At 59.1% G+C, this 12880-nt stretch overlaps 6 protein-coding genes across 6 annotated transcripts; 4 read left to right on the top strand and 2 right to left on the bottom strand.

The window, feature by feature from the left end:
- Positions 1-807: 807 nt before the first annotated feature.
- VPS27 (uncharacterized protein) lies at positions 808-3040 on the top strand (the record flags this gene model as incomplete). Its single annotated transcript, XM_060599357.1, has 3 exons — positions 808-859; positions 968-1140; positions 1178-3040. The coding sequence occupies 3 exons, from the start codon at positions 808-810 to the stop codon at positions 3038-3040; spliced, it is 2088 nt and encodes a 695-aa protein (XP_060456058.1).
- Positions 3041-3321: 281 nt separating this feature from the next.
- On the bottom strand, positions 3322-5088 carry CcaverHIS019_0308620 (uncharacterized protein; the record flags this gene model as incomplete). Its single annotated transcript, XM_060599355.1, has 5 exons — positions 3322-3659; positions 3788-3985; positions 4021-4228; positions 4319-4780; positions 4879-5088. The coding sequence occupies 5 exons, from the start codon at positions 5086-5088 to the stop codon at positions 3322-3324; spliced, it is 1416 nt and encodes a 471-aa protein (XP_060456057.1).
- Positions 5089-5330: 242 nt separating this feature from the next.
- Positions 5331-6115, top strand: CcaverHIS019_0308610 (uncharacterized protein; the record flags this gene model as incomplete). The annotated part of the gene is made up of 4 exons (XM_060599354.1): positions 5331-5333; positions 5368-5430; positions 5519-5599; positions 5981-6115. 4 exons carry the CDS (start codon positions 5331-5333, stop codon positions 6113-6115), a joined length of 282 nt encoding a protein of 93 aa, XP_060456056.1.
- A 188-nt stretch (positions 6116-6303) lies between these two features.
- CcaverHIS019_0308600 (uncharacterized protein) lies at positions 6304-8339 on the bottom strand (the record flags this gene model as incomplete). The annotated part of the gene is made up of 2 exons (XM_060599353.1): positions 6304-7090; positions 7126-8339. The coding sequence occupies 2 exons, from the start codon at positions 8337-8339 to the stop codon at positions 6304-6306; spliced, it is 2001 nt and encodes a 666-aa protein (XP_060456055.1).
- A 995-nt stretch (positions 8340-9334) lies between these two features.
- CcaverHIS019_0308590 (uncharacterized protein) lies at positions 9335-10220 on the top strand (the record flags this gene model as incomplete). Its single annotated transcript, XM_060599352.1, has 3 exons — positions 9335-9478; positions 9519-9722; positions 9894-10220. 3 exons carry the CDS (start codon positions 9335-9337, stop codon positions 10218-10220), a joined length of 675 nt encoding a protein of 224 aa, XP_060456054.1.
- A 977-nt stretch (positions 10221-11197) lies between these two features.
- On the top strand, positions 11198-12846 carry CcaverHIS019_0308580 (uncharacterized protein; the record flags this gene model as incomplete). Its single annotated transcript, XM_060599351.1, has 2 exons — positions 11198-11402; positions 11441-12846. The coding sequence occupies 2 exons, from the start codon at positions 11198-11200 to the stop codon at positions 12844-12846; spliced, it is 1611 nt and encodes a 536-aa protein (XP_060456053.1).
- Between the last annotated feature and the right edge of the window lie 34 nt (positions 12847-12880).

Genomic DNA, 12880 nt, shown 5'->3' with positions numbered 1-12880 from the left:
CGACGAAGTTGCAGGGAGGCGCAAAGTCGATGTGCAAGCGATCTTTCTAGCCCTGGATGCGCGTACTCTGCTGGATGGAGAGCACTGGCTGTTGGGATGAAAGAAGTGTGGTTTGTGGTGTCTCGATGGAGAAGAGTTGATTGACAACAAGCGGCGACTGGCGGTGGCGGTTGATGGTTGACGAATTCGAGTCCCTTCACCCATTCAACCCCTACAACCCTCACTCAGTTGAATGTGAACACTCTACAATCGATCCCCTCACTTTACTTCACTCAGGGAGGCCCTTACCACCATAGGAAGGTACTCACTCCACCATAACCAAGGACGCCACCCTAGTCATAACGCCGGTTAGGTGGCACTCATACAGATTACAGAATACAGAATACAAGCACTTTGAAGTGGCTTACCCCGCACATTAAGCAGTTATCCCATGTTCCATGTGGCTTGTTATAGTTACTACGGTGGCAACTTGTAAGCTGCTATTGATATCATCCAGTGCAACGTAATCGTCCATCATCCATCATCCTCTCCCTGTCATCCCCTCATCTCACACCCCCTCTCTGTCTCTCTCTGCCTCTCTCTCTCTCTCTATCTCTCTCGGGCTTTCGCTCTCGGATAAGAATAGTTAACGACCCCACACGACCACTCCATTGTCATCAGCATTGGCAACCACTGCATACGATCCCTTCCCACAACCCTTCCCAATCACCAATCACTACCCCACACTCGTCCGCCACATTTGAGCCAGGCGACGCCTGCCACTCAACCTACTCACGACCCTCAATCCAATCCAACCCCTTGCCCACCATGGCGTGGTTCTGGGGATCCTCAACCAACACCCAGTATGAGGAACTGGTTGGTGAGTGGCGAACCGCGAGCTGCAAGTCATCGGCCGCCTGCGCCCAGGCCGCATCGGCATCCTCGTCGGCATCCTCACAACTGCGATACGTGGAATGCTGACCAACAGAGAAGGCATGTTCGCCCCTCAAGCTTGCGTTCCCGCAGGGCGAGGACATTGCACTCAACCTTGAGATCACGGACATGATCCGCTCCAAGGCTGTGCAGCCCAAGCAAGCGATGCAAAGCTTGAAGGCTCGAGTGGCTAGCGCCAACGGTCGCGTGCAGATGTACGCGTTGAGTGTGAGTCGGCAGTATTCCGACCCCGTCCTGACAGCAGTTGGTGGACACATGTATCAAGAACGGCGGCGATCACTTCCTCGCCGAGATCGCGAGCAAAGAGTTTGTTGACGAGATGATTGGCGTCGTCAAGGGGCCGTCCACAAACGCCGATGTGCGACAGATGGCGCTGCGGATGTTCCAGAGCTGGGCGCTGGCGTTTGAGAAGAAGCGCGAGCTCGCCTTCTTGGTCGACGCGTACCACGACATGAAGAACAGTGGCATCAAGTTCCCGCCGCCGCCGGAACGGAATAACTCGTCGCTTATCGAGACGGCGACGGCACCGGCATGGGTCGACTCGGATGTGTGCATGCGCTGCCGCACAGCATTTACGTTTACGAACCGGAAACACCACTGCCGGAACTGCGGACTGGTTTTCGATCAACAGTGCTCGAGCCGCTCGATGCCCCTGCCTCACTTTGGCATCCAGGACGACGTGCGAGTGTGCGAGAGCTGCTGGGTCAAGGCGGGCAAGAACAAGCCTGCGCCTGCTGTGCCGGGACGCACGCCACGCACGCGGCAGGACTATGACGCGGACCTGCAGCGCGCGATCGAGCTCAGTTTAGCGCAGGCACAGCCTGGCGCCATGATGGGATCTGAGCCACCATTGGCGCTCAGGACGGGCGCGCTCGACGATGAGGACGAGCAGCTCCGCATGGCGATTGAGGCGAGCCTACGTGAGATGGAGGCGCGCCCCTCTGCCCCGATGGAGGAGGAGCTCAAGCCGCTGCCGACGTTCGACCTGAACCCGCGCGAGACCGAGACGGTCCTTACGTTCAGCAACGCGCTCGACATGATGGCCGCCTACGGCGAACGAGACTTGCACTCTTTGCCGCACGCGCGGTTGCTACACGACCAGGCGCTCGCCGTTGGCGGCAAGCTCCAGCGCAACGTCGAGGAGAAGACGACCAAGGCTCAGATGCTGCAGGAGATGCAGGGCAAGCTTGGCGAGGCTGTCGCGATGTATGGCCGCATCCTGGACGAGCAGCAGGCCTACGCCCAGCGCAAGGCCCAGGAGGCGCAACACGCCGCATACTACCAGCAGTACGGATACCGATACCAGCAGCAGCAGCAGCAGCAGCAGCAGGGCTACTACATCCCGCCAGCACAACAGCCCTACACGAACGGGTACGCGCTGGCCGCTGCACCGCAGGCACCACCTCAACAGGCCCCAGCCCAACACGCCCCTTCGATGTACCCCTCGATGCCGCATGCCACGGACCCATACGCGTACCGACCTCAGCACGCACCGTGGCAGCCTCAGCAGCCCTCCCGCCAGTCCTCGTATGCGCAGTACGCTGCCCCCGATCCTCAGCTCCCCACCGCCGCTCCTTCCGCCCCCACCCCGTCCGCTCCCGCTGTCACGACCGCCACTCCTTCCGCCTCTGCCCTCGCTTCTTCGTACACAGTGGCCTCGGCCCCACCACCCATCGACATGGCCTCGCACCCCTCCATGTCCCCGTCGGTCGCATCCACCGTGCCCCTCCCTTCATCGCCATTGCAGCAGCCGAGCTACGTCGCAGCGCCTTCCGCACCGTCCGCACCGTCCGCACCAGCACGAACTGCCTCGTACTCGTCGACGAAGAGCCCAGTCGAGGCGCCCGTCGCTGCGTTTGCCAATCCCTGGGAGAGCGCAGCGTCCGCCCCTCCTCACGCCCAGCCCCAGCATGCTCCTCCACAGCCTCAGCAGGTCCCACCTCAGCAGGCACCTCCTCAGCATCAGCCGCAGCAGGTCCCACAGGGATGGTACACGCCTTCCATGTTCCCGTCAGCGCCTGGCGTCGCGCCATTCCCCTCAGCACCGCAGGAAGCACCTGCTGTTAAGCAGCAGCCGGTCGAGGAAGCGCTCCTGATCGAGCTGTAGTTTTGAGAACTGGGCATGATACCGTAGAGTTGTAGATTAGGACTGCGAGAGTGCATGAAAGTCTTGAGGGTGGTGATGGGTGTCGACACAGCTAGCATGTGGCGTGGGAAAATTCGTCGGAGAGAGACGTCATCGGGAAGATCTCCACCTCCGCCTTCTCTGCAGACATGTCACTGCATAGGGGATAATCAACAACAGTCGCCGTGTTCACTGTTCTCTATGTGGGCCGGAGCAGCCAGATACAGGATGCGCCGTGGCGCGAGGTAGCTCGAGACGCCGGTTCAAGGCTCGATCTCAGTGTTGTAGATGAAAAGCGCGAGTGCCGAGAGACCCGCGACGACATCGATACCAGTCGGCCGGATTAAGAATGGCGGAAGCATGAAGCCGTAGGTGCCTGTATCGCGTAACTCTGCAGAGTACGACCACCGAACCTGGCCCACAGCGTACGTGTAGTCGGCGGCGTCGCCCGAAAAGCGCAGCGTCGATTGGCACGCCTGGCCGGTCTGGTATCCTGGGCCGCCGATCATGCGGATCGCCTTGGCGACGCCGATACCGGCCTCCATGAGATTCTCGGCGTCGGGGGGGAAGACGTTGCACGAGAATGAGTACGGGAACATGACTGGGGTTAGTGGGTTCGATGATAACAGGCGGAAATCTCAGCTTGGATGGCCGATGATCTCGAGATAGGGAAGGTGGAGAGCCAACGACCTTCTCGGCCAAGATGCTGCAGATGCCACCACAACTCACATAGCTGCCCGTAGCTGTGGAGGTCGATGAACGCGCGCGGCATCCTCTTGCGCGGTGCGTCCGCGGTGCCGTTGACAATGTAGTTGGCCATGGCGGCGGTCTCGGGTGCCTCGAAAGGACGCTGGCCAGAATACGACTCGGAGCAGGCGAGACGCGACGGCCTGTACTCGTAGCCCCAGTTTGTGTTCAGGTCAACGCCTGTGATCAGCAACCGGTGACTCCCCGCGACTCACCCTTGCACACGAGGCCGCCGACGTCCTGCCGGTTCTTGCGCCACATGCGGCTGTGTTCGCGCGAGTAGACGATCCCGTCGGGATTGAGTGTCGGCACAACGGTGACGGTGAACTCGCGGAGGACCTTGGCGGCGGTGCCATTCGGGTCATCGTTGAGGTTGACAAGCAGCGCGTGGAGGAAGTAAATCGCAGAAGCGGGCCCGACCCACTGTTGTCAGTTGCTATGCGACGCAATCTCAGGAGAGAAGATGACGGTGGGCACCATCGCCCCCTTCAGCAGCCGCCCACGGCTACTCACCTCACGGGCGTGCTGGCCGCTGATGATCACGACCTCGGGCGCATCCTCCTTCCCATCGGCGCGGTGGGCAGTGTACGCGCGCAGTGGGCGTCCTTCTGACGACTGGCCGATCTCGACCGCCCGCAGCGTCGCAGGGAACGCCTTGACGAGGGTGTCGAGGAAACGGTCCATGGCAGACAAAGGTTGGAATGCATCGTGGAACACGGTGCCGAGGGTCGACACGTTCCACCCGCCATCGGGGAGGTCAGTTGGGGGGTTGGTGAGGGGTGAGCGGGTCGCGTAGGCGCCTGCAAGGCCAGGGACGGGGTGGGCGAGGGAGAGGTTGACGAGGGCCTGGAGGTCGGGGACGATCTTGGTCGCCTGCGCGTCCTTCGGGATGAGGGAAGGGAGGAAGGCGGCGACACGCGGGGGAAGGTGCACGTCGATCACGTCTGGTGTCGCCTTCCAGATGTCGCCAGTGGACTGGGATTAGCGGGAGTGGAGGTAGGTCAAGGTCAAGGTCCGACGAGGCTTGGCGCTCATTTTCTCTGTTCCAGATCAGAGAAAGAAGGAATGCTCACTTCGAGTACGCTGTGGAGTGCAGTACGGGACGCGACGGAGAGGTTGGACCAGTTGATACGCCAGACCTCATGCCCGTCATACCGGTCAACGCCGTCGGTTTCTTGGATGTAGGCCGGGATTGCGTTGGCGAGATCAGGATCAAAAGGCTGCTGATGAGGAATGGCGAACGCGCCCATGGCGAGAGCCAGGAGGGCTGTGGTGACCAGCATTGTGGCCGTTGTAGCTCGATTGTGTGATGAAGAGGAGGTGTTGATGGCTGGTAATTGTTGGTTGCTAGTTGCCACTCTTCGTCGGTTGGGGACATGACGATGGCCGAAGTGGAGTTGCCAGCCACGTGGTAAATGACGTGTGGTGATCAAGAACGGGAGTATTTATGATATCTATGCCAAGCGATGGACCACGAACCAACGGGCAGAAGCGCATTCGTCCACCTCCGTTCAACTACAACAAGATGGTGAGCGCGCCGGCGGGGCCAACACTGACAACAGTCGGGTTTCGGTTATCACGGAGGACGCTCACGGTGCCACGAGACGTTCATCTCTTTCATGGAGGTGCGTTGTGCTACGCGATCCCGACGAATCCTGGTTTGCGAGACCGAGATCGAGACGGATCATGGATGTGGATAGCTACTAATTCCAGTGCTACGCCGGCGCCAACGAGACTAAGCAGTGCATCGGCCAGAAGGAGGACTACATCGAGTGCCTGCACCGCACGAAGGAGGTGAGTGTGGAGCGCAGAGGTCTGCGGATGCTAGGGTTGGAGAGCGGGAAGGGCACGGCGAACAGCGAACAGCCAACAGCCAACAGCGACGAACAGCACAAAAGAGGTGCGAGCGGCGAGCAACCACGGCGGCATTCCAAAAGCGGAGCATTCTGGCATGGTGTGGCGGACATTGGGTGGACGGATGGCATGTCTATAACGCGTTGCATTCCGCCTGCCGCACACCGGATGGTCGACTGGACGTCTCGCGGCCGCCTTGGCTCCTCATCGAGATTTCAAACTTTATGACCTTGTCGTTGTCCGCGCGTCCGTCTTGCCGTTTTGGCTCCTCCTCATCAGCCCTTCCCTTGCTCTCCCGTATCCGGACTCGGCTCACTCCAGATCAACCGCTCGAGGGAGATCAAGGCGCACTTCCTCCAGTCGCAGGCTGCGCAGGGCGCCGACGCACGCAAGGCCGCCGAGAAGGCCGCATCGGGCGTTATCGCCAATCTCGGGCTTGTGCACGAGTCCACGTAGAATGGATGCAGAAAATAGCGACTGCGGGACGAGCATGTTTACGAGGTTGGACATTAGCGGGCCGCCGGGGAGCATGGCTAAAGCTTGAAGGAACATTGCACTGTTCCCCTTGGCATATTGTGCTCAAACCCAATACATACGCATGTCAAGGCAAGCTGATCGGATAACAAAACGGGAAAAATAATAATCTAATAGCGGTAGTCATACTGTTTGGGGTGGGGTGGGGGTGCCCAGTTCTCCCACGAGCCGCGGCGTCCAGAGTCGTACTGTGAGCGAGTCGGCGAAGGGCCGCGGTCGTTGGGCGACCGATCGTATGGCCGCCGGTCGTACGGCTTCTGCTTATTGTAGTTGTCATACGACTTGTAAACAGGCGCTTTGCCGTAGGACTCCCTTGGCGTGAAGCGCGGCGCATCACTGTACTCGTATTCCTTGGGCCCGAAGGGCGGCTGGTTTCGTGGTGACAGGGCAACGCGGGAATCACAAGACTCTTCATATGAACGAGGCGCCGGGCCTGGGGACGGCTCGCGTTGAGGTGCAGGCCGGAATTCTGAGTACAACGGACGTTGTTCTGGGCGTTGTTCCGGGCCGTGTTCCATGCGATACTTCACGCGCTGCTCCGGTCGCTGCTCAGGTCGGGGTTCAGGCCGATACTCCTGACGGTAATCTCCAGCACGGCTTGGCGTTGAGGTTGACGAGCCAGACGTAGGTCGTACCGCACTTGCTGCAGGTGCCGCAGCCTTGAAGACTCCGGACGCGATCATCTTCTCGAATTCGGCAATTGCCTTGGCAACGCCTTCCTGCTGTTGCTTCAGTAACTGGACCTGGCTAATAACCCAGGCCTCCATGGGGTTGGCTGCAGACGGAGGCGAGTCGTCGCGCGCTGCAACCGGCACTTGAGGCGCACGGACAGCTGGAGGCGGCATTGCCTGCGCGTCGCGCTCATACTCTCGCTCGCGAGGACGGCCATTCGCATACCTAAGATCAGTAACGCCGTTCGAGTGCGGACGTACGAAGGCGGGGAAGGACCCGCTGGCTCGCCATACTGGGCCGGCTGACGCTCGTACGGGCGTCGCTCCGAAACGGACGAGTAAGACAGACGAGGTTCAACAGGGTGCCCACGGTCTGGATACTCGGGTGCAGGAGTGGCCCGTTCATAGCGTACAGTGGGGTTAACCTGCTCACGCGGGGTTGGAGGCGTACGGCGCACAGGCTGGGGGGGAGACTGATGGCGCTCCAACGGGCCACGGCGCGGGGAAGGAGCACGACCCGGAGAAGGTTCCCGGCGCCGAGGTGGCGAAGGTGTCCGGCGATTCGCTGGGTGTTGGACAGGTGTATTGTCGGGAACATCATACGGGCACCCGTAGCCCCGAAAACGCTGGCGCGCCGCCTCGGCATAGCTCTTTCGATGGTCAAAGGGAGGCTCCACACGTTGCGCCGGACGACTCTCCGCGTAAGCGGCGTCACGCGGGCAAGGCGGCTGTGAAGCGTGTCCGTTTGAGCCGTTGGGCCGCGCTTGCACGTCGTTCATCTCAACATCCTCACGAGCGCGGCGACCTTCACCGTTGGTGGTGGAGCCATTGTGATTGTTGGGAGGAGGCTGTGCACCAGTTGGAGTCGCCGGGGTCGGGGGAGCGCGAGATGCAGACGGATCGGCACCAGCCGCCCGTTGCGCCATCTTGAGACGCAGCTTCTCCTTCAGAACATGCTCACGAGCTTCGCGTACATCATCAGCCCCGCCGTTCTCGCCGTTTTGGGGAGTCGTGGGCTGAGCGGGTTGCTGGCTGGACGTGAAGGTATCATTGTCTGTCGGCTGAAGGATTCGTGGCATGTCGGCAGGAGACACAATGGGAACTTGAGACACTTGGGAAGCATTCGTCTGGATACTTGATCCAGCTGGATTAGGAGAAGTGGGTGTGGGAGGAGCCGACTGGCTGAGGAACGATTCCGCGACGCGAACCTTTTCCAGTTGGTGCGAGGATGGCTGCTGCTGCTGTTCCTTTCCGCTGCCGCGAGTCGCCATGACTCGATCCTTGAAGAGCTTGAGTCTCTCAAGCGAGCTGAGACCTTCACCAGTGGACGTAGCAGCTGCATTTGTCAGGGTGTCGGGCGGATGTTGAGCTTGCGGGTTGGTTGTGGCGTTGGAGTTGGTTGAGGGTGAAGCATCATCGTTGCCGTTGAGTCCATGCGCAGAGGAACGGGAGGGGTTAGTGGGATTGGGCTCCATTTTGATGATTGGGTGCCCTTCCATGGCACTTTCTCTGTTGGAGGAGACAGGAGTTTGTTGGTAGTAGTCTGGTTGGGGCTGTTGAGGAAAGGAAGGAGTGTAGCGTTCGCGATTGTGAGACAAAGGAGAGGAGAGGCTGTTGGGATCTGGAGGAACCATGTTGTTGTAAAAGTCGCCACCACCAGGACTAGACGCGTCGGCGCTCGCACCACCGCGGTACGGGCCCGAGCTCATTACAATAGATGGGGAGCCTGGTTGTGATTCAATGTTCGACCTAGAGTACGTCGACCTCTGCCCACTATTCCACGATTTCTGCCTCCATTTTTGCTTGGCGTTATACTCTGGGTCGTAGTTGTGTCCCCGGTATCGACCAGTGGGATCTTGGGACATAGTTGAGGAAAGTCTTGGAGATGCCTGGGGAGGGTGGGATAGTTCTTGGGAAGAGAGGTGCGAGCGTGAGATGGTGAGAGCTAATCCAATTGACGACGAGTTATACAGCACAAGCGTGGACTTGTAGCTAACTCGAGTAATCAATAAGTGCGCTGTGCGCGGGGTCTGGACGAGTCCCGATTGGGATTTGGGTTTGAGGAAGCTTCTCTTGGACAGGAGAGCAGGCCGAGTGTGATCTTGTGATCTGGAGATTGCAATTTCCCCTATTCACGCCACAGAGTACTAGGAGCGAATGTGTCGAAAGAGGGAGGAGATGTTTATGTTTTGGCGTAAAGAGAGACAGATGTGAGACTCTCTAGATGTAGAACGAATTAAACCAAAAGATGAGAGTGAGATTGCCAGATGACGGCAATGAGTACAATATACAAACACTTACAGTTGTAATCTATTCAAATACAGGTTGTAATCCAGGTCTAACCTAATACAGATCACGGACTTGATTCAACCTCCGTGTTATCACGTGCCTAAGTCCGATGATGAAAGCCATTATCCCGTTGTGTTTTGAATCTTGACTCAACTCTTACACCTCCCACAAACACTCAACCATGCCAGTCGAGCTCGGATCCCCTTCCCCAGAGCCGTTTGAGCGCTCTCCATCCCCCGAATTCGGTTCGCGCGGCGGCGCGTCCGGCGACGAGCCCAAGATCCGCGGCCGCCGTTTCACCGAGAACGATATCCAAAGGCGTCGAGTGCGTAATCCGTTTGATCTTTTGATTTCGCTAATGGCAGCTCGACAAGCTCCTAGCCAACCCCGATAAGGAAGTGGTTCTCCCGGAAGGAATGGGGATGAAGATGGGCCGCACGCCCAAAGACACGCTCAAGAACATCTCGGGCTCATCTGCGGCGGCAGGATCGGGCGAGTTCCACATCTACAAGCAATCGCGGCGACGCGAGTACGAGCGCGTCAAGGCCATGGAGCGGCAAACACGGGATGTAAGTTTTCGGTTGTGGAAGGGGGGGAGGGGGAGGGGGAGGGGGAGGGGGAGGGGGAGGCTGAGGGGGAGGCTGAGGGGGAGGCTGAGGGGGAGGGGGAGGCTGAGGGGGGCTTGGGGGCCTGGGTTAGAGGAGGGGAAAGGTTTGGAGATGGAGCGACACTGACGCCAGTTCGAGCAGCAGGCAGCCTTTATGGCGCGACAAGCCGAGCGTGATCGTGTGACTGACGAGAAGACGGCCAGGAACCGAGCCAAGCGTCAGAAGCGCAAAAACCGCGGCGGCGAGTCCAAGGCCGGCAAAGGCGCCAACGGCCACGAACCAGACGCCAAGAAGAGCAAGTTCGCTGGTGGAGACGAGACGGGGCAGCGCAAGGAGCGAGAGGAGCGTGAGAAGGTCAACACTGTCGCAGAGGTGCAGGCTGCGCAGGCAGCAGCAGCTGCGGGGGACACCGCGGAACGCCGCGCAGAGGTGTCGATTACGGTCGTAGACGACGAGTAGTTGTATAATGTATGTTACCTGTATTCTGGCAACGGGGGTGGGTTTGGGTTCAGCCTGATAGGAACAGGCTAGGTGAGCGATATGAGCGAAAGAACATCATCTGGGCTTGATGATGCGACTTGACTAATTGACTGAACGGTCAACAGCCAGATGAACAGGAACTTGGCTTGCCGCTGTATGTATGGGACACGAGTAGGCGATCTTAGCCGCACATCATCCATGTTCGGAGACGCTCAGATGGCTTAGGGGGGTCAGTTGGTACTCTCGGTCGTATGAATCTTGGCGATATGGGACATATGGCAACATTCGTCCACACCAACCACTTTGTTTGTTATCGCTCGACATCTAGATTCCCAAACCTATTCACGGCCGATCGCCCGCTGAACCAACAAACCAACAAGAACAATGCTCTGCTGGCCCTTTGGCTTCGGATCACATGGACATCTCCACTCCTATCGTCCACGGCCTCGGCACTTACACGAGCCTGCTACTGCCGACACGGCGACACGGCGGGAACGGCCATCTCGGTAACATCGGCCGACTTTTCCGAGTTGTCCGAACCATGTGACCCACATACTCCTGACAGAGTGCAGGTGGGCTTCCACGACTCTGGCCCCCTCTGCGTCCGCAGAGGGGCTTCTGATGCATTCTGCTTCTGATGATTCTTTCAAAGTTCCTAGATTCCTAAACCTCATGTCTTGGCATCGGCGTCGAAATACTTTGAGTAAGAATGTGTACGCTGAGTGGCTGTTGGCAACCCCACTTGCCGCCACCACCCACAAACCCTTACTACCCTTACTACTTGGTCAACACCTCCCGCATGTCGGCAACATCGGAGCGCCCCGCGTCACCAAGGGTGGGGCACTGCGGGGCGTTCATGGAGCAAAAAGAACAGTCAATGGAAACCAACAAGCTGGCGAAACTAATATAAGTCGCGTGGAGCACCTAGTCCAGCCCCACACACCAAGCCAAGCAACATGACTTCTCCAACCGACAATGTCGACTCTCTCAAGGGCGCTGTAGTCCACGCCGAAGAAGTAGACCTGGCCGACGAGAAGAACCTCAATGTGGTCGGTGACGCCGTCCACGCCGAGGCCGTCGAGGCCTCCATGGGCGTCATGGAGGGCCTCAAGACCTACCCACGCGCCGTGTTCTGGTCCTTCTCGATCTCTCTCCTCATCAGTAAGTCCTTTACTGTCCAAGAAACCCCGCTAATCCAGTTATGGAAGGTTACGATGTCGCCGTTCTGGGATCGGTTATCGGTCTCCCTCAGTACCGTGAGAAGTTTGGCGTGCCAGTGATCAACTCCCAAGGACTTCCCGACTATGAGCTCCTCCCGGCGTGGCAGATGGCCGTTAACCAGGCTCCCAACGTGGGCTGCATCATCGGAATTTTTATTGCTTCTTGGGCCCAGGACCGCTGGGGATACCGCCGCACGCTCCAGATTGCTCTCGTCTTCCTCACTGGCGCCATCTTCATCATCTTCTTCTCCGTCAACGTCCAGATGCTTTTCATCGGCGAGCTCCTCTGCGGCCTGCCATGGGGCGCATTCTCCTCTTCGGCCGTTTCCTATGCCTCGGACGTCACTCCCATCCCCCTCCGCGGCTACCTCACCACCTACGTCAACCTCTGCTGGATCATCGGGCAGATTCTCGCGGCTGGTATCCTGTACCGCGTCCTCTCGCTTCCCGGCACCCTCGCGTACCAGGTTGCGTTTGCCGTTCAGTGGGTCTGGCCCATCCCCCTCTTCATCCTCGTGACCCTCGCTCCCGAGAGCCCATGGTTCCTCGTTCGCAAGGGCCGCCTTGAGGAGGCACGCCACGCCGTCTCTCGCCTCCAGAGCAAGACTTCTACCATCGACCCGGCCGACACTGTTGCGATGATGGTTCGCACCGACCAGTTTGAGCTGGATAACGAGGTCGGATCAAGCTACCTCTCCTGCTTCCGTGGCGCGGACCGCCGCCGTACTGAGATCTCGGCCATGGCCTGGGTGGCTCAGGTGCTTTGCGGTATGGCGTTTGCCGGAGCGCCCGTCTACTTCTTCAAGCAGGCCGGTCTTAGCGAGGAGAATTCGTTCCAGCTCAACCTCGGTATCACGTTCATGGCACTCGGAGGCACGCTCGCCAGCTGGGTAGCCCTCACCTTTGGTGGCCGTCGGCCATTCTTCATCGGCGGCTTGGCTACCATGTGCGGCCTCCTGGTCATTATTGGCGGTCTGTCATGGTCCCCCAACCCCAACGTCAAGTGGGCTCAGGCTGCGCTCATCATGATCTTCGTCTGGACTTACGACTTCACCATCGGACCCCTCACGTACTGCATTGTCGGTGAGACTAGCGCGACTCGTCTGCGCTCCAAGACTGTCGGTCTCTCGCGCAACGCCTACAACGTCACCTCCATCGTCGGCGGCATCCTCAACACGTACATGATGAACCCGCTCGCCTGGAATTGGAAGTCGCGTTCAGCCCTCTTCTGGGCCGGTACTTGTCTCATTATGACCATCTGGAGCTTCTTCCGCCTCCCTGAGATGAAGGGACGCAGCTACCACCAGCTCGACCTTCTCTTTGAGCGCCGCACCCCCACGCGCAAGTTCAAGGAGACCGTCATCACCTCGGAGGACGAGGAGTAGGATGTTGGTTGGGATGCAGGGCCGGATGTGGCCG

This window comes from Cutaneotrichosporon cavernicola, assembly GCF_030864355.1.
Source record: "Cutaneotrichosporon cavernicola HIS019 DNA, chromosome: 3".
Lineage (NCBI taxonomy): Eukaryota > Fungi > Basidiomycota > Tremellomycetes > Trichosporonales > Trichosporonaceae > Cutaneotrichosporon > Cutaneotrichosporon cavernicola.
This window is presented reverse-complemented; position numbering and strand designations above follow the sequence as displayed.